The following is a 20,713-nucleotide window of genomic DNA, read 5'->3' as shown; positions in this document are numbered from 1 at the left end:
GAACAAGGGATGCCAGACATAGAATTTTTTATGTCACAAGTCGGAGAGGTTTGTCATGACATAAGCAATTCTTAAAGTTTCACAACTGAAACTATAGCTATTTTGATTCAAACATGCAAAAATACCATCTTAAACATCAGCAATATTAACTATAGTCTCGTTCCCAGACCCCACCCACTGCATTGAGTAGGGTCTGGTGACAAATGCAAGAGTTTTGGGCCCTACGCCATTTTTTCTTTCCAACCAATCAGACGCTTCAATTCAGCTACAGTGTGATTTGATAGGTTAGAACGATGAAGATAGCCGACTGGAACCATGGATACAAATGAATAAACAATATGGTGGCGGGCCCAAAAATGTAGTGCAAGTCACCAGACCCTACTCTGCAGTGGGTGTGGTCTGGGCACAAGACTATATTAACTATGACATCAACAACCAACATTGCTCATACTTATTTGTCAATTTTTCTCATATTAGTTGCATCAAATTTGAATGGAAGTGTGCATTATTAGGAGATATTTATGTCATGACAGAAACCTGTCATATCATATCATGGAGCTTTATGTCACAACTAAATCGTGGCATTCCTAGGTTGAACGAATGTCAATTTCCAAATAGGCCCAGGCCAATTATGCTGGAGTAATTTTAAAGCATGATAGGTAACCAAAAGCATCAAGCATAATGCTAACATAATAGGGATGACATTAATTAAAATGTGCAATGCACACGCCTGAAAGAAAGCAAATGATCACTGCCAACATGCATAGATAACTTCATTAACCATAGTCAGTATTCACTTCTCTAAAGTTATTATACAGTGTCAAGAGTATAATAATGGGGGATGGACTCTTGATATAATAAAAGCATCATACTATTTGTGTCAAGTCATAGCACCTAACTATACCATCCCTACAAACAGTATACACAAAATTGCCTATTGTCTTTACACTGTTGACTGCATCTAAGTTGGAACCTGTAAGCTTCACTACCCCATTGGATGGATCTTCAGCTGAGAAATAGTAACAACTGCCATCCGCTACAGTAACAAAATAGAAAAAGGTAGGCAAAAGTATTAGACAATTCTTACCACAACTGGCAATACATTTCTTTCCTGCTGAAACAATGCTCAAAATTTGTGATGGTGAAAACGTTAACTTCTTTAATTCAGATCTGCAATAATCAATTAACAATGTAAATCACTCAATAACCAAACGATACCACAGTACTGTATTATGAGCTTTATCTGAAATTACATCACAGACATAAAAATGGCCGCTGTAGTGTGGGGACATTTGTATGGGCGACTATGGGAAGAAAAATTTTGAACGGCAATATCTCAGCCAAGAAGGAAGATATCAAACTCTAATTAGCATGTATGGCGATAAGACATTTACAATAAGTGCGTTAAAGTGATTTTTGGTTGATTTTCAAAACAACGCTAGATTCCTATTCTTTCAGCTAATTTATAACTATACCTGCTGGTTAGAGTTCAATACCTTCCGTCTTAGCTGAGATATCGCCGTTCAAAATTTTTCTTCCCATAGTCGCCCATACAAATTTTACAAACGTCCCCACACCACAGCAGCCATTTTATGTCTGTGACGTAATTTCAGATAAGGGAATGATCTGTTGAAGGAATCATTTTGATTTTTTGTACAGTGAACCGGCCCTTATTAATTCATAGTCCCATGTGAGACATAATGCTATGTATGACATTAAGATCAGGGCCACTTTGAAATGTTGAACTTGACAATGACACTACCTGTAAAGGTACTGTGAGAGGGTTTGATATTGTTGGTGAATTGTGATCCTTCTGTATGATACTACTACCCATACTGCATGATTCAGGAAATTGTCTATTACATGCAGTCTAGTGTTCTTCACACACTGACTGCACTTGAGGTGCTGCTGATGCAGTGCTGTTACTGTACAGTATATGTTAGTCTATGCTTAGGTCACGAAAAGTTAATTATATGTTTCTGATTCCCTTCCTGGTCATTTTTTTGCTGAATGAATTGCACAATCACCATATAATAATTTATAATATTTTATATCTGTTGAAAGTTTTCACATCTTGTAAACACTCTTTTATTTTATAAAGATGCACTAACTTTACACCATAACTTTTGTTTTTGCCTATAATTCCATTTACTGCTATGTTAAATGTAGTGTATCATCAAAAGTTGCAAAAAAAAAAGCCTGGTCACCTGGTCAATTTTGGGGAGTTGGTAGTACCAGAAACATATAATTAACTTTGCACGGCCTTACACCTAGGTGATAGAACAATTTACCGAAGTCATACAGACTGCCTTGATAACTGAGGATCCAGAGAATAAATTAAAGCACTAAGATAGGGATACCCTACTGTACTGACTGACTGTGTTCTCTAAGTTTGGTAGTACCGTATAGCATGAAAATGTTACATGGAATTTAATTTTGCACTTGCAAGCTACATGATATATTTATTGATGTGACAACCATAAAAACCATTAATAATTTTGCAAAGTAGATAAGGTGCCCAGCATAGATTTTATCATCTTATTCTATGGTTGTAACTAGATTGATTGATTTATTATTATCCTCTTGGCATGAGCCGTTCTTCCTTACCAGAACTAAAACACATACGTACAGTACAAACAGATACAAAAACAAAGCTAGACACACATACACTAATTACTAAAACACATCATTACTTAAATACATAGATTTAACACATTCAACAAGTTCGGGATAGAATTATCCTTGTTCTACATACAGAGTGCTAGCTTGCTGAAATGCTTCAGTATTAATGCAAGCAAGTTGCAGAAACCATTATAAATGCTACACTCCTTACAATTACTAGGGGGGGGAAAAAATTGTAAATTTGTGACCTAATTTTAGAAAACCGTCGATATCCACACAATTTTCAAAATGCATTTTATTTGTTCTTTGTTTTCTACAGGGACAGAGGAATGGACTAGCTAAGTTTCAGCTTCATAAGTTAAGCAGCGTTGGAAATACAGCACTAGACAGCCGGACGAGCAAATAAATTGATATGTACAGAAGCTATCGAGAAAAGAATCTACAGGCGCTTACATAAACCATCATAACTTACTGATACAATGGCGTACGGATTTGAATCTTCACTCATTGTGTTCGCCATAAATTTGTGCATCCACCAAGGTATAGTTTTTGCCCCAGGCATGCTTCTGTGCTTGAGAAGGAAGGCAAATTCACTGAAAAATGATTGTCGGTAAATTCTTTCGTCATCGCAACGTAAACAAACGTCTGTAACTTTGATATCCTTTCGTGTATGGAGATGAAACAAAGATTTTTGTACTCCCTATGAACAGGCGAACACGATGATGCCCAGGATTTATTCATTGGAGGCTTAATTTGCCCACCAGTGAAGCAGTAAAAACTTGCATAAATTTTTTCTGGAGCTTGCGTTTTTTACCTATTGCGTTTTATTACAAAAGTACTGTTGTGCGTATATCGATGGTTTTCCAAAATTTGGTCACATTTAAACATGTAGAATAGGGATCGAAGTTGTGATTCTGAAAAAACTACGTAAACAATAAGTAATAGGGATGGTGATTCACAATCTTAATACATCAATACAAGCCAAGCAGCTTGATTTGTGTACATTGAATTTAAGATTCCTATTTCGACTGTTCAAATAAAAAGCCGAAATAGGAATCTTAAATTCAATGTACACAAATCAAGCTGCTTGACTTGTATTGATGTATTAAGCAGTATTGTACGTGAATCACCATCCCTATTACTTCTGGTTGGTGTAGTTTTTTTTTCAGAATCACAACTTTGATCCCTGTTCTACTTGTTTAAATTTTCCCCCTCCAGTTTCTGAAATTTTTTCATATCCATACACATGGACAACACAATTTTATGGCTGGTGTGTACTGCATGCAGTAATACAGTACTGAAGTAATATATAGTACTGCAGTAATATTATAGTGACTAATCTGTAAAAAGTAGCTATCTGTAGCTATTATTTAGTCTTCTCGTGCAGACCCTTAAGGCAACTGCTCTCAATGTTTCAATCATGTACGAAGGAGACATGCCCTCTTTTTAATTCTGTTTTTTTATGATGGAAGTTTTTTTTTGTTTAATACAAAAGATGATAATATAAATCAATAATAAAAGAAAAGGTCTTCATGCTCAAACAGTGGGCAGAGAGGCAACCTCTGCCCAATCCTGTGATGATGGAATTGTTGCCATTACAGAAGCAGCATTGCCACGTTGAACATCAATAGCAACTTTCTGAATTAAATTTCCGGTAGTTTATAAGGCCTGATACATATACTGGTAGGCGATACTGTTTTCTTATGCAAATTTTTTCTCCCAAAGCCTCGGAGCTGCCTTTAATTTTCGATCGCGTACAAAGGGGACACACACCCTTTTCGATTCGAAGAGATACGCTATTTCTGATAGCTTACGAGGCTTGTTACGTCGATTCTTGACTGATAAATGGCTGTAGCAACTCTTAGGGAAGTTCCCAGAATGCAGTTTCAGTGACGGGCTATGGGCCACACCCCCTTCACTGAAGAACTCTAAAACGTTCAGAAACAAATTTCAGTGAGTAGCATTTGTGTTTAATGTTTAGTTTAATGCATCTTGATGTGTTTTAGTCCTGTGTGTGGCATTTTTAAACTGCTGTACTTTAATTTGCTTTTATGGCTTTGTGAGTTAATGGCGTCTCAAAGCCAAGACTCTTGCTCTATATCTCGCAATCGCCTTAGAAAGCAAAGATTTTAATACCACACAGACCTGGGTAGGAATGATTTTAAAATACGCCATACATCTTTAGTGCTGATATCTATTTACTGTGGGCTGTAGATGTGCGAAATAAGAAGAATAATAAGAAAGTGGAGATTCGATGATTTAGGAAATTTTTAAAAACTCCCAAAACCACTTCCCTTGTGTTTTATACTTCAAAGTCAGTCTTTACAACACTAGAGGAAAGTATGGAAGGTTTTTGAAATACATCCAAAGCCTGGAAGGCTGCTTTTGGTGTGCGTTCTATTAGAGAGTTTTGACAATTTTTGCCCCAATCCCTATTATGAACCACTATTGTGGTTCATGATATATGTGGTAACCAAGGATGGATACTGTATCATTAAACTACTGTATAGCAGGGAAAATGGAGGTTTGGGTGTTTCTAGCCAAAAAATATCACTCAAAAATCAGCTTCACAATACCTTCCTGGAACCATAAAATCTATTGGTTAGGTAAAACCAAGCCCAAAAGTGCCTTAGTATGACTCCAAATGCTTTCAATAGATTTTTTTTTAATTCAATGAAAATTTTCTACTAACTGTGATGCCCTCAGACAAGCGGATAACAACTAAGGCTACGGGATTGATCTTTTCACTGTTTGACGTCGCTGATAGGTGCTTTTTGGCATACTGCAGTACATACAATTAAAGCACGCATCATGGACTTACCTTTGTCCTCCTTTGTGTCCCATTTCTTTTCACTGACAACCCAAGGTGTCAATTCACGGTAGAACAATGGCTCCCCTACATTTGTAAACAGGAATCATATTTTCTAACTGGATTGATTGCATGGACCCTTCTCCTCCTGTTCTTCATTTGTAATGCTGTGTAACAGGCTGAACATAGCTGAAAACGAAGCATAATGGCCACTTCACTTTCATGTTAGTAACTGATGGTTGGAGCATGCGAATCATATGTATTTCCATGGTGACTGGATAGATTGAAGAGGCTGTTCTTCATTTGTGTTGACCAAAGTTGAAAGGAAAGCACAATGGCTACTTCACTTTCAAGTAACCATTTTTTAGTTGAGGTGCATTCACATGAAAACATTAACTCTGGTGCCATTCTTTCTTTTGATGCAGTATGTGCGGGTTTACCAGTCATATAATGTTACAAAAAAATAAACAAACAAGTAAATTAGGAAATTTAAGTTCAATACTGTAGATTAGGATCATAGAAAAAAAAGTAGGGAAAAAAGGGAGGTCGCCTGCACCTGCAGATATACTATAGTGGACATTAAATCCCTACTTCAGTCTATGCTACTTTTATTTTTATGATCCCTAGTCGAACTTAAAATTCACTAGTATGTTATAGTAGGGATCCAAGCAATAAAAAGTAGCAAAACAAGATATGAATGATGACACTACACCATAGCTCTGTGAGAAAATCCCTACATTGGCATGTATTATTTTGTTCAAAGTAGAGATCTTCCCACTGAGCTATGCTGTAATACCATCATTCATCTCATTCATCTGTTGTTTCACTGCTTTTTATTGTTTGGGTCCCCACTTCATTTATTAATAATTTTTGGATTTTTGTTATAGCTAGCAGCTTAGCACACAGCTATACATGCATGACTGCTTTATTAGGGTGACTGCTGTATTAGAGTATCTTGAGTCAGCTTTTTAGGGAGTGTGTCACTATTTCATATTTTCAACATTAAAAATACAGTTAGACCAATAATAAGGGGTGTGGTCATTGTGATCGAGTAAATAGATTGTTAAGAGGTTTGGTCTCCACACTCAATCAACCAAAATCATTATGGGCATGGTCTCGAACCTATTATGAAGCATGTAAATATCAAGCATAAGCACTTTAAATAATTCCGTGGCATCTAATTATGCTACTCAAGGAAAGTGTTGATATGGAAAATGAACACTTAGATATGGTTTCAATGCATGAAGAAGACAGCTGATTGAAGATAAAAGGAAAGACAAGGCACACTCGTCAGAACGCCAAAGACACATGCCACTGGTGAGTTTGCTGTTGTGAAATAAAATGGTGTCCATGTGCTGCTTCATTTGGCTTGTGACTGTGGTCAGGCAGACAGCCAGACTAGCATATCTGGCTGTTAATGCTGTATTTGATGTTAGATGGACCAATATGTATATGTTAAAGCATAGCCTTGCTCGTGCTATATGAAAATAAAGTACGAGGTGCTTGGCCTCGATGCTAATAAAGCACGAGGTGAAATGATTTATGGAACTTTCTAGTCGTGTAGTATACACTAGGACTCGTAATTAACACACGTTGCACGAACTATTAGCAGCCTGAACGCACACGAACTAGTTTAACAAAGTAACTCACACGTATTTCACCATAGTTTAGCATGGTAGACGTTCATCGCGTATTTTGGCAGGTTTTGCTCGCAACCCACAATCGATTCTATTGTGAGTCACAGTGAAATAATTCCGTGATATCTCCAGGACTTGTCCATTTACATTAACAAACGTAACAGCAACGTTACCTTCTCCCACCCATCATCGAAGCATTTAGGCATGTCTATAAAAGCAATCCAGTGGTAAAACTCGTATTGGCTGGGGTGATTGATCATTCAGCGTGGCGAGGCAATCAGCCTTCACCGGCATGGGTGATTAGTCGTACTGGCGCGAGCCCCGCAGGCTATTAGCCTGCACTAAGGCACGTGGGCAACTGTGCTTTATTGCCCGCAAAGAGTGCTTTATTGAACGAATAAAGCACTCTTTGCGGTCATGAAGCACTGTTGGCTGGCTGAGAGTGTACTTTATGAAATTTAAAGTACACCTTTTCCTTTGATCTCGCCCACGCAAAGTTCTATAAGTTATAGTTAAAGCACTGCCAATATAAAAGTCAAGCTTTTCGTAAAATTAAAAGTCCATCAACATATTAATTGGTAGTAATATTGTATTTATTTAATATGCCATGGGAATTCAAAGGCGAGGCTTGGGGTTTAACTTGCATATTGCCCAGGCAATGTCATGGGAACGTGGTTTGCTCATGGCTTTGATGCCCAACCAATTGAAAGATATGATACACTTTGACTTGTTATATTGAGTGACACAGAGTGTTTAATTATGGGTTTGGGCTTACAAGTTAGGCTAGGTCAGTGTAGTTGCTAAGTTTCGACTAGTTAAGTGATGAATGATCAATAAAATAATCACTTGGGCAATGTTTGGATGCATATTTCTACCTATCACGAGCAGACCACAGAACAACACAAAGAGGACAACTACAGGTGAGTAACTTACAGTCCTACAGCTGTAACTACATTATATAACTACCTTATATAACTAGACAGATGCTAAAAGCATGATGGGGCAAGCCTGAGTTGTGTAAAAAGTGATGCGGCATCAACTGTATTTCCATGAATAGCGTTTAATGTGTGTGTGTGTGTGTGTGTGTGTGTGTGTGTGTGTGTGTGTGTTTGTAGCTATACATACAGAAATGCTCAGGCTACTCTAGAGGTAGCTTGAGGAAGGTGAAAAAAGTTCAAGTTGAGAGGCTCAGTGGCCTGCCAGTATATAGCTACATAACTACATAACTGTGTGGAAGCATAGTCAGCTAGGACTTATCTGCAGTTTCATTGGCCAACTGCATGCTCTCTTCTGCGAGTGTACATGACGTCTATCAGGTGTCTACTTGCTTCTGCTTCATCTGGCATTTCTGCTGCCGTCCTCGCCCTGTCTTGTCCTCTTCCTGCCTTCTTCTAAGACGGTCTTCTTTGTCCATGTCCATGTAGATAAGTTGTAACCCATGTGACAAATTCTAATCCAAGTGGCGCAAATAATCAGTGGTCTTTTTCATACAGTAAGTTTTCGTGAACGTGACGCACGTACCATTCCCTCGGGCATTCACCAGCCAGTGTTCCCTCCTCGCCCTATCTCGGCCTTCTTCCAAGACGGTCTTCTTTGTCCATGTCAATGTAGATAAGAATAAGTTGTGAGCGAAGTGACAAGTTCTAAGCCATGTGGCGCATTTTTCCGTGTTCGTTACGTAAACTCTCGGGAATGGTCAGACGTACGGTCGTACGTACAGTTGAGCACTACCAGTGTGGGGCTGTCCGTGTTCGTTACGTAAACTCTTGTGAATGGTCAGACGTACGAGTGACTACTGCCATTTGTGGGGCTCGCTCAGGCTCGCCCCAATAACTTACTGTCCTAATAGTGAAGTTATAGTAGGCTTAATGTAGTACAAAACGTCAACATGCACTAAAAACTGGATCCCACAATCATAATATTTCTGGCACTGTGAGTGCTCTGTAGTTCTTTCATCTATCAGGCGAGTGTGCCTAGAGTGATATCACTTATACTACAACTGCATTGGGTTTTATGGATATATACACCCTTAGCCCTCGGGCTTATGGCCCTCGTACTTCAGGTGTACTGTATATGTCAGCAAAATCCCTCACAGCCGTGGTATACATGTAACTATTACTTATGGCTGTTATGGCTATAAAATTTTATTACTGTAAAATTTTCATGCTACCATATATAATACAAGTGTGCAAATAAAAAGCAATGAAACAAGAGAGGTCATCTACACCTGCAGCTCTACTTCAGTCAGCTATACTCACTGAAGTAGGGATTAAATGTCCACTAGTATAGTTGCAGGTGTAGATGACATCTCTTGCTTTTTATTTCTATGATCCCTACTGCAATATAAAATTTCTAATTTTTTTCTTGCACTTGTTTGTTTACTTTCATAATTTATAACTGGTAAACCAATGTATACTGGAAAGAACGGTGCCAATCAAAAAATCAATTGAACAACTTAACACATGTCCCAACTATCAAATTGGTTATGCCTAACCAATTTGTTATGAAGGCCAAATGAAGCTGGTTAGGTGATATTTTCAAGAAAACCCATGATCCCCTCCTATACAGTATTACCATACTGCATGATGATAACAGAGATATACTGTAGCTTTCACTTTTACCACTGGCTCTTTCACTGTCCAAATTACAAATGCCATACATGTACTGTAGTTGTGACGCACCTGGTATTTCTAAGGTCAACCATAATGATTTCCCCTTTATCCCCTCCACAAACTGCAGTATTATCATCCAGGAATGTACAACAGTTTAAAGCTCCATTCATTTGTTGAGTAAAAACCTGAACAAAACAAGTTGCACACATACAGGGGAGTACAGTACATGCTCAATATACATACTACCTGCTTTCTACTAGCCACATCTATAGCACATGCTACTCCACTCTCACATGCCACTAGCAACACCTTATCAGTAGTGCTACATTCTAATTCTACAAGAGAATAAAATTAATCTTCTCTATACAGTGTACATATTTGATAAAATGCAATCCATTTTATCCAGCGCTACTGAATATAATATTTGGATAAAATGTGTACAGTACTTCACTACTACCAGTTTGAATTATTGAGAGCATTTAAAATTGTCACAAAACAGCACAAGTAATATTATTGCATGGTCTTAAGATTCTCTAGACAGAGAAACTTAACTGCATGCATAGATAATAGAGATACAGATAACCAATGAGGCTTTGCTGTGCTGCGCTCATGAAGATTATCAAACAGTACTAGTATTGTTTAAGTAGGGATTACCCCGAAAATGACATGCACCGCCTAAAATTCCGCTTTTAAAAATCATCCTAGAGACATTTAACGCCACAAAAATCACCTTTACACAATAACAATAGTCCATCTAACATGAAATACAGCATTAAAAACAAGAAAATACTTACCGGTGACCGGGTATAGAATTTTAAAAAAACCTCCAAAACTTGAAATTTCGTCTCTCTCTCTCACTCACTCCACTCACTCACTCACTGACCACAGTTGCAAGCCTAGAGCCTAAACAAAGCAGCGCATGGTCACCATTTTATGCCACAACAACAAACTCACCAGTGGGATGTGCCTTTTGGGGTTCCGAGTGTACGCCCTGTGCGCTATGTCCTTCCTTTAATCTTCAATCAGGTTGGTTGTCTTCTTCAAGCATCGAAACCATACCAACACATTAATTTTCCGTATAAACACTTTTCTGTAGACACCACAAAATTATTTCATAAAGCACATATGCTGCTGAAAGAGCAGGGCACTTATAATTTCAAGTGTTACACGTAAAATCTATGGTGAAACATTAAGGCTGCTGAGTTGTCACTTTGACTTTTTCCAACACCTGGACTACTCAACAAAGAGATTTGTTACTTAATATATGGACTGATACTCAACGGCTTGTTCCTCTGAACACACTAACTCAGCTGGATGGCGAGATCAGCGAGTGATAGGATAGTACTCAAGCGGAACTTCATTCTGTTAGTCGAAACTAAGCTCCAGACAACTGAAAGGGCCTGTTTGTTCGAACAACTTCCGGCCCGGGTGAATATAATGCAGACCATCGTAGATCTGAGTGCCACTGTTACTATGATCAAAGGTAAGCTACTGTATGTATGCTACTATGGGCCTATGTGCTTCCAATTTTGGCACAGTACATACTTTAATAAGCTGTACAGGAACTTAATAGCTAGCTCACAAGTTATACTGTACCTACTGTAGCTGTGCTACAACAAAAAACTAAACAAACTACAATGTAGTATTCTTTTAAATTATAATTTTAAAATGAAGTAGGGATCTGTGCAATAAAAAGTAGATGAACGATGGTATTACAGTATAGCTTGATGGGAAATTTCCTACTTTGGCACATTAGCTGTAAATTAATTTTGCTCAATGCCAAAGTAGGGATTTTCGCATTGAACTATGCTGTAATACCATCATTCATCTGTTGTTCCGCTACTTTTTATTACATAGATCCCTACTTCATTTTTAAAATAACAATTTTTAAAAATATAATAACAATATGATAAAGTACTAATAGAAACACATAAGTGTTCAGGTTTAATGATGCCTAAATGAGAATTAATCTTGCATGATATAAGATGTATACAAAGCTCTGCATACAAGAATACAGCTGTAGATGGTCTTGAACAAGCATTACACATTTATGGATAGAAATGCAGACATACAGTATTCAATACTTGAACGTTGGTCATTATACCATCAAACATCTTCATGATCTAAAAGAAAAGTTTGACCCATTCAAACTCATTATTTTTCTATTCTAATGTGCAAATTAATAACGGTTCCCAGAGGGCTTCTTTCAATACTTTGTGTGGCTTTCCTACCTACATAGTTCACATGAATTCCTAAATGTGACAAAATGTATTCTTCATAATAACAATACCAATTTCAAGCATCACATTTGGTTGTGCAATTAAATGTAGCAATACATCACAGGGCTATGATGCATGATAAACCTGCTCTACTTGAACATGAAGTACACTGCATACAGGTGAACAGTGTACAGGTACATGCAGCATGCAAATTATAGTACTTACCAGTAATATTTTGTTGATGAACTTGTTCAGGAAATACTCCTAGTGTACAACAGTTAATGGCTGTACCAAGGTTAGCTAGATCACTGATGCATTTGGCACTGCCACAATCCCACAGTTTTGCCACTCCATCAGCTGCAACAGCTACAGGATACACACTGTATATGCAAGCACGAAGAAATTATATATGTAAGTAGGCATGGTCGACTACAGAGAACTGAAAAACTGATCAGCAGATGATTTTGATATTTCAAGTATTGTCAGCTAGCAAATTACCTTACCTTTTAGATATTCTATGGCTTAGTAGCAAGCTGGGTGTCAGCCATACACTGAACTGTGAATTTAGAAAACCACAGGAGTGTATCACAAATCCTCCAACTTGGGTGGAGGTGTAATGAAATATCATATACAGTACATTATGTTGAAGGCTATAGAGACAAAAATTAGACAGGGTTCTCACGATCAGCAGTTAAAATGTAGCAAAATTTGGCCAACTAAACAATCGATCGCTACAGTGTATTTCCTGTCAAGAAACAAGATTGTGACATGTCTCAAAACCAGCTCTTTGTACTTTGAGGAATTCTGATGCTTAAAAGTAGTACTGCAGTTTGAGAGTACACATGCTGTATTGCCAGATAGTAGTATTGACAAAGGCCCAAGTTGAACGCAGTTCATCATAGCACTCTAATGCATTGTAGCTGTTTTGAAGGACAGAAATGGACTACCCAAGTGAGAGTTGACATTTATGGCAATATAGCCAAAGCAGTTGGTAGCATATAGTTAACTATACAGTATGAAATTTTACAGCTTTGCATAGGAAAATATCACAATGTTTAAGTAATAATTAAAGCAGTGCATGCATGGCCACCGTTTTATGCCACAAAAAGAAACTCACCAGTGGCATGTGCACCAGTGGCATGTGGGTTTCAGGTTTCTGATGAGTGTGTGCTATCTGCACCTTGTATTTCAAACCGTCTGGTCGTTTTCATGTAACAAAACCATACCGAGGCATTAATTTTCTGTATCAGCAACACTTTCCTTGAACAGCATGTGCATCACACAGTACAGTAGTACTGTATTTTAAGGATCATGGCTTTCTTGCCCTCCAAAAAACAGCCTCAGTTTCCCTTCAAAACAACTTGGCAGTATTGGTTAAGTATAACCAAACCCAAAATTGCCTTCAGAGCAACCCCAATAAATTTCTATGAAACTTTAAAATAACTAACTGATGCCTTCAGCCAAGCATAACTTGACAATGCATAAGGCTATGGGCTTGATTTTTTCACTGTTCGACATTGCTTTATCTCAAGACGTGCCTTTTAGCCAACCGCAGTACACTGTATGTACAATACAAGCATCATGGACTTGAACATGATGACCTCACCCCTGCTGTATTATAATGATACAGTAGAGTGAAAATAAGAAATAGTGACTTGGTAGACTAGAGGCTGACTCAAGATACTCTAATACAGCAGTCACCGTATTAGAACAGTTACACGTGTATAGCTGTGTGTTATAACAAAAGAACTAAACAAACTAGCATAGGAATTTTTTTAATGAAGCAGGGATCCAAAGTAGTGAAACAAGAGTTAATGATAGTATTACAGCATAGCTCAGTAGGAAGATCCCATAATTCAGTGGGAAAATCCCTACTTTAAAATAATTGGTATAATATGCCAATATGGGGATTTTCTCACGGAGATATGCTGTAGTGTATTTCACAACTTTTTATCGTTTGAATCCTTAAAATCAATAATTTTTTAAATGCTTAGGTATAAAGGAAGAAAATCCATTCCTCCTGCAGAGGACTGACTGTGGTGCTTGAATAAACATGGATGGACCACAGTTCGAATACTTGGGTTGGGGGATTCCCCCCCCCCCCCCCCCCCCTTTTGGCCTATTTTCTGTCTCTTACTGTAGCTAAGTGTAGTTGCCTTAAGTCCTCGGGTTTTATTAGGTAAAGTAATCTGAAGGCTGCAGCACAAGTTGCTGTTAGATCATACCTCTACTGTAAGCTTTTATCATAATAATTTTTGTGGGTGGCCATTTACTTGTTGTTATAATTTCTATGGTAACATTGTTGACAGCTTTGTTAATGGGAGTATTGTAGTCATTCTAGTATCTCCTCACTTGGGTTGTGTGTTTATGGTTGTGTCACATTCATAGCAAGTGTGCTTTATTGCCTTACAAAAGAAAGTAAAGTAGTGGAAAATATAACACACACTTTGGAACGGAAAATGCAGTTTTTCTTTGAACTTGAATGGCATGTCATACATTACAGTACATGGAATCTGCAGCCCTCACAAATGTACATAAAATTGTTATACAGTCACAGGTACAATTGTAATGTGTGTAGATACATGCACATACATACAGTACTGGCATACTTTACTCACAAATAATATTCCTTCCTTTATCAACAATGGCCGTATCATTTATCACTGCAACCACAAAAAGGAAAATAATGTACTACATTACATGATTACATGTTGTATACTAAAACTTTAGCAAACCTCTTTTGTGTCCAGTTAATGTTCTAGCACAGGAGCCATCCTGTATGGACCATATCTTCAGTCTGGTATCAGCTCCACCACTGAGAATTACAACTCCTGATGGAAAGTATCTACAGCTGTACACATCACCAACATGTCCATCTAGTGTACGCTACAAATGAAATAACATGGAAAAGATAAACAGTACAGTGTGTACTGTGATAATTATACACCACATTTATATACAAATTTACATTCACGTTTGCATGACATACAATATATTCATCAGCTTGAACATGCCCTGTTAATGACAATGAATACCCTGCTTTGTTTGAGTGAGGTGTGACCACCAAACTATACAATAATCTATGGAACAGTCATTCCCATAAGCAATTTTTTTCTGTATGCGCAGTATTATAGTCAAGAGGGAACGTATGCAGTAAATGGCTGTAGTTGAGGGGCTTGCACACTCAGCATATGTAGCATGCTCTAGCTAGGGAGATCTGATGGAGGATATGAAAGGAATTTTAATCAAATATTAAAAGAAATAAACCTAGGAATTGTTATAAAAAATATCATGGGATTTGATGTGGAAGCAATTTTAGCCAGTCAAAGAGCTATCACAAGATTGGATTTTGAGATTTCAAGGCATTGTTAGTCAAATGGCTGACTGTGAAACAAGGAAATTGTAAGACCACAAATCATTTGGTGACAAGTACTGTAGTTTACAAGGGGATAAAATAATTTAACATCCTAAGGTAAGACAAAAATATTGGTCTTTATTATAATCATCCACAACTCTGTGAATGTTTATTAGCTATACAGTGTAGATTCATCAGAACATAATAAGAAAGGAAAAATCACTTATGTTGCGTTTTGTGTGGTACAATGCACCTTCCATGAACATGCATGTTATGAGTGTTAGGCACATGTATCAGGCAACATGCATGTCACATGTAGAATCCCACAAATGAAAAAAATATTTGGCCATTAAGATTATAAATACAAAATGAAACTTTATATAATAGTGAGAAAAGATTTGGTAAGTAGTGGTGTGTGATATCATGATTATTGCACACAATATATCACGATACAATATATATCTCAATATACAACTCATCCCTCAGCTAGTGTATTTACACTGATGACACTTGTAGCAGTGATGTACTAGAAGTACAATACAACATGATACATGACTAGCATACAACATTGCATACTCTTTTATCAAAAAAAGTAGTGTACAATGACATCTTGGATACATCTTTCTCTAATTATCGCTAAAATCTATACCAAGGATTATATCATGATATAAAGATTCTATACCATATCACGATATATTTTATCACGATATCACATATCACACATCACTATTGGTAAGTCAAAGGTGCTGTGTGTATAATCTTCTACATGTTGTAGGCGTTCCCCAAGTAGTCAGTGATTCTACACACAGTAAAGTGGATATTGTAGTAACCATAGCAACCACAAACAACATGCATATTAAGTGCATGTCTTCTTTTGACAACTGTGCATTGATGTGCATATTGCATGCATGGGAAAACATCCAAAGTTCATGCATGTTACATGAAACATGCATGTACATTGATACTTGTACATGCATGCTTAGGAGGTCATGTAAGTTGCATGTAAAATGCACGTTACATGCTAATGCACAATATTTCAAGCAGGGTAGTAAGTAAGTAAGTAAGTAAATAAGTACAATGGTAAAGTAAGGAAGCAAGCAAGCAAGGAAGCAAGGAAGTAAAGTAAGTGAGTGAGTGAGTGAAATAAGTAAGTCCATCAGTCAGGCAGTAGGAAAAAAATCCCTAAAATACCGTCCCATTTCTCTTTGCTGATGATAAAAGGTGTTGATTCACGGTAGTATCACATCCCTTCTCTTGGCATCATTGTTCTTTCTAATGCGATAGGAGCTCATTGAATCTCTGGACAAGTGAAATTCAAACATAGCTATATAGAGAGGTGCCATGTACAAGCTTGCAAAAATTAACACGGAGGTCATCTACACTTGCACCACTGTCCCATAGCAAGGTGATCATTACAGGTTGTCACATCTCCTCAGAAAAGGTGGCTCTCAGCTAATACACTCATATGCGGTCATCTACACTTGCACCACTGTCCCATAGCAAGGTGATTGTTACAGGTTGTCACATCTCCTCAGAAAAGGTAGTTCTAAGCTAATACACTCATATACAGGTTACATATATAGTTAGTGCACAGGAGGGAGTACATGTGCAGCAACATTCCATACTCTGGTTTCTCCAGTGGATGTATCCCAAATCCACATATTTCCATCACCAGCAGAACATACACCTAATGCTCCACTGGAAGAAATATCCATACAATGAATCTACAGGGTACATAAAACAAAGCTAGCACAGGTTCAATAAACACTGTAAAAAATATAATTTAAAAAAGTAGCTGTTTATATCTTAAACACAGGAACACATTGTGACATATTGTATAGTATCTATCCAGGAAAACATACCAACTTATGCAATTTCACAGATTTGAATGGAGCCAAAAATGCTGTGGTACATTTTTCATCTCGTGATGTAATGGAAACAGAATGCTAAGAAATTACAAGAAGAGCACACAGTATAATATCATATACACCACCTACAATTTATTTCTTAATCAATACCAATAGTTAGACATACAGTAGGTAGCAAGGGATGTCACACGTGTTACTTGTATTTATATCCTCTGTTAAGGACTTTTACTTGTGCAGTATAGTTGTTTTATATTATATTATAGTATGTGTAACATACTTGTGTAGTAGTTCTCTTTTGTTATTGTTGTGTGCATGCTCTGGTAAAGAAGAATGGCTTTTTGTCAACTACATTTAAACAAACAAGTTGATGTTCTGCTACTTCTAAAAACCAAGCGCCATGCAGCTAGCTAACTCATCTGGAATTAACCAATAGGCTAGGTTTTTGGTTCAATAATACATAATTAACTTATTGTAATTTTCAGATTTTGTAATTCATGAAATTTTTGTAATTTTTCAATTTCGTTGCTATGCATTGCTAAGGAAGTGTTTGGTAAACAAACTGCTTTTAACAACATATTACACACAGAAGTATCTTCTAAACTGTTTTATAGTTTGACTATTGTGTTTTTTCCCACAAATTCTCTCAACAAAGCCTCAGAGCTGCTCTTCATTTTCATTCGCGTACATAGGGGATACGCTCCCTTCCCAACTCAAAGAGATAGGCTATTTCTGGCAGTCTAGTATTGTTGTTTCTCAATTGTTAAACGCCTGTAAAACCCGAAGGGAAGGTAATTCACAAAGTCTGAGGAGATTCACCACACCCGTATTTCAGACCACCAAAAAGAAACCACCTCAGAGCAAAGTTTACCGTACGGAAGTTTAGTACAGCCTTCATTTCACTTTTACTTCTTATGTAAAAGCTGCTTTTACCATTATTAAACGATTTTGCTCACGTGGGTGTGTACAGACAACATAAGTAGATAGGTACACACACACACAAACTTTTACGAAAACAATTTCATGAGTAAGGCCATTGCTATTGCCACCAGTGAACCAAAAAAAAAAAAACTTAATAAAAGGTATTGTAAAACGAAAAAATTTTTTTTGGGTTAAAGCGGATCCCTGACCCCAGACCCTCCACACTTGAGTCACAGGGCCTACCACTGAGCCACCGCTGCCAGCTACTGCCTTCGTTTGTTTTATAAATACAACTATAGTAACAAACCACAAGGGTGTACTATATTATTAAAGAAGAAGGAACCAAAGCTGAACCCGACCCTAACTCTAACGTTAACACTACTTTTCGCATCCCCTAAAGTCGAATGCTCGGGGCAACTACTAGACGCATCCTCTAAAGTCGAATACTTAGGGCACTAGACGCGTGCCCTAAAGTCATACTGGTGGACATAGACACTTCGTTTCAGTAAACTAGGCACGTGCCCACAGCTGGCCTTTGGTGCGCACCTGGTTTAAAAATCAAGTCAAATCTAGGGAGAGTATCTACAGTAACTACTATGTGTTATTCAATGCCTATCAACAGTTCTTTTCTACAAGGTAGAGTTGTATTCAACACTGATTAACCAACAGAGAGATTAATGGTGAACTTGTGGGAATGCATTTGTACAGGGTATACTTGGGCATTTAATACTCTTCCTTACTACCAATCTCTAGTCAATATTACAGAATAAAATTTTAAAAGAAAAAATAGGGATTGCCTACAAGTAAACTAATACAGTGGATCCTCACTAATCCGAACTCCAGTAATCTGAACACTCACTAATCCAAACAGTACAAATGACTGTTCTATTACAGTATTTTGCATTCTGTTAGAATAATTGAACTAGGTTCTATACAGTATAATGAATGGGTTCACTAATCCAACAAATTCATTAATCTGTCAACTTGAGAACAGAGCTGTTCGGATTAGTGAGGATCAATTGTACTATGTAGCATAGCATGTACATGTAAAACCTTTTGAATTAACTTCTCCCAAATATCTACAAACGTTAGAATGGGATGATGTGCTGTAGACTCTGAAGTGCTAATCCTAGATCCTAGCTACACTGTACATGTAGGATGACTTCAAGCAAATCATGACTAGGTCATGCACAGTTTAATCCCAAAGTACAGTAAAAATCAGGGGGATCTACACTAACATGTACATAACTGAACCCCCAAACTCTCTATAGCAGTACTCATCTCAAACCACTGCATCCACTGAATTGTTAACTGTTAGTGAGGAAACCATAGAGGGATGGATTGGGATAGACTGTCACTGAAACTACCTAATTGTGTTGCACATAATGAAATCATTTGTGCCCAGGTTTACTTACTTAGTTTACACCATTATTGTTTGTCTCAATAGGTCTTATGCATAGCAACCATATATATTTACACCCCTATACAAAACTGCATACGTACAGCACTCTAGTAGGCCTAGAACCAGTTACTGTACAAAACATTTAATCAGATCTTGCTCTTTAGCACCTGTCATGACTTACTGAATTGCACTTGTTGACAGTAAAATTACCACACTGCTGTGGTGCATTCAATAAAGCATTTTGAAGAACATCACCATAGTCACTGGTCAATTGGCCTGTGATGAAATCAGAAGCAACACAGTACCTTATTATCTAGAAAGTTTATACCTTGTAATCTACAAGAAACCCAAAAATGTTTATCAGATTCTCTGATAAATTTAAAAGATTGCAGTACATGTAAAAGAGCATGATCCTTGCTAATACTTACTTGATACCAACGTTCCAATCATGTTGAATATCAATCGTTTCGATGTAAAGTGACATTGTTTTTTAAAAGCGCACACCGACAGTTTTTGCTTACAGAGTGCACGTGATCATGATAGCTACTCCTGATAATCTACCGCCTAGCGTACTGTGATACCTTATGTAGCCTCTGTATACCTCAGGCGTTCATACATCAATCCGAGGCGTACCCACTACTGTGGGATTATGACCTACTTACTATAGACTACTCCCCCGAGACTACTACTGTCGATTTCAGTTCCGTTTGAACACTTCCGTCCGCGCCGCGCGTGGCGGTTTTTAAAGTAGTCTATAATTTATGTACAGTAGACATATCAGTTACAAAACTGAGTCTCCGAATGAACAAAGTCCACTGGGGTGCACTTTACAAAGTGTCCTTGTGAGGATCTCACTCCTCTAATACATTGGATTGCTGAACGAAGGAGACAGAAAGATAAACGGCATCTAATCCATCCCAAAACAGCTGCATATGGCCCTTTCCATTTTTCAGAAAGTAAACTGGCCAGTCTCTTGTAAATACAGTGGCTTCGTGACCCATTCCTCCTGTAGCAGAAAACACTAATCAGTAATGGGGTAAATGTGCTGTGTTCCACCATAGATAATGTAGACTCTATGTGACATACATTATCTATGGTTCCACTTCTAGGAGTCGTGACTCATAAGCTCTCTTCTTCAAAGATTCATTCTTCCTGTAGCTTGAGTGAAGATCGGATCATCTGTTGGAAGTTGCTAGTGGATTGAAAACTCTGATATCTGTGTAGCACTTCTCAAAACGTCCGCCCCAAAAACCATGCGGCGCTCGCCATGC

The 20,713-nt window shown here is 37.6% G+C and overlaps 1 protein-coding gene across 3 annotated transcripts; it reads right to left on the bottom strand.

The window, feature by feature from the left end:
* Nucleotides 1–820: 820 nt before the first annotated feature.
* On the bottom strand, nucleotides 821–20,144 carry LOC136241623 (proteasomal ATPase-associated factor 1-like). 3 transcript variants are annotated; one of them, XM_066032868.1, is made up of 12 exons: nucleotides 19,871–20,144; nucleotides 19,771–19,811; nucleotides 19,624–19,718; nucleotides 17,117–17,200; nucleotides 16,880–16,978; nucleotides 14,635–14,785; nucleotides 14,518–14,562; nucleotides 12,125–12,265; nucleotides 9,924–10,015; nucleotides 9,750–9,865; nucleotides 1,088–1,170; nucleotides 821–1,036 (listed from the first exon to the last, which is right to left on the bottom strand). In XM_066032868.1, exons 1-12 carry the CDS (start codon nucleotides 19,924–19,926, stop codon nucleotides 867–869), a joined length of 1,173 nt encoding a protein of 390 aa, XP_065888940.1. In that variant the 5' UTR covers nucleotides 19,927–20,144; the 3' UTR covers nucleotides 821–866. The 3 variants fall into 3 exon arrangements, with proteins under 3 accessions (XP_065888940.1, XP_065888941.1, XP_065888942.1); XM_066032869.1 differs by having other exon boundaries at nucleotides 9,927–10,015; XM_066032870.1 differs by lacking the exon at nucleotides 19,771–19,811.
* Nucleotides 20,145–20,713: the final 569 nt, after the last annotated feature.

This window comes from Dysidea avara, chromosome 12 (genome assembly GCF_963678975.1).
Source record: "Dysidea avara chromosome 12, odDysAvar1.4, whole genome shotgun sequence".
NCBI lineage: Eukaryota > Metazoa > Porifera > Demospongiae > Dictyoceratida > Dysideidae > Dysidea > Dysidea avara.
Note: the sequence above shows the minus strand (reverse complement) of the source record. Positions and strands in the feature narration are given on the sequence as shown.

Bases quoted from the DNA above. Each gene is read 5' to 3' on its own strand.
- LOC136241623 (XM_066032868.1), bottom strand. From the start codon at position 19,926: ATGTCACTTTACATCGAAACGATTGATATTCAACATGATTGGAACGTT. The intron at 16,979-17,116 runs GTATGTTTTCCT...TGTACCCTGTAG, and splicing joins CTGTGAAATTGCATAAGTTG to ATTCATTGTATGGATATTTC. The intron at 14,786-16,879 runs GTATGGAATGTT...TTTCATTTGTAG, and splicing joins CATCCACTGGAGAAACCAGA to CGTACACTAGATGGACATGT.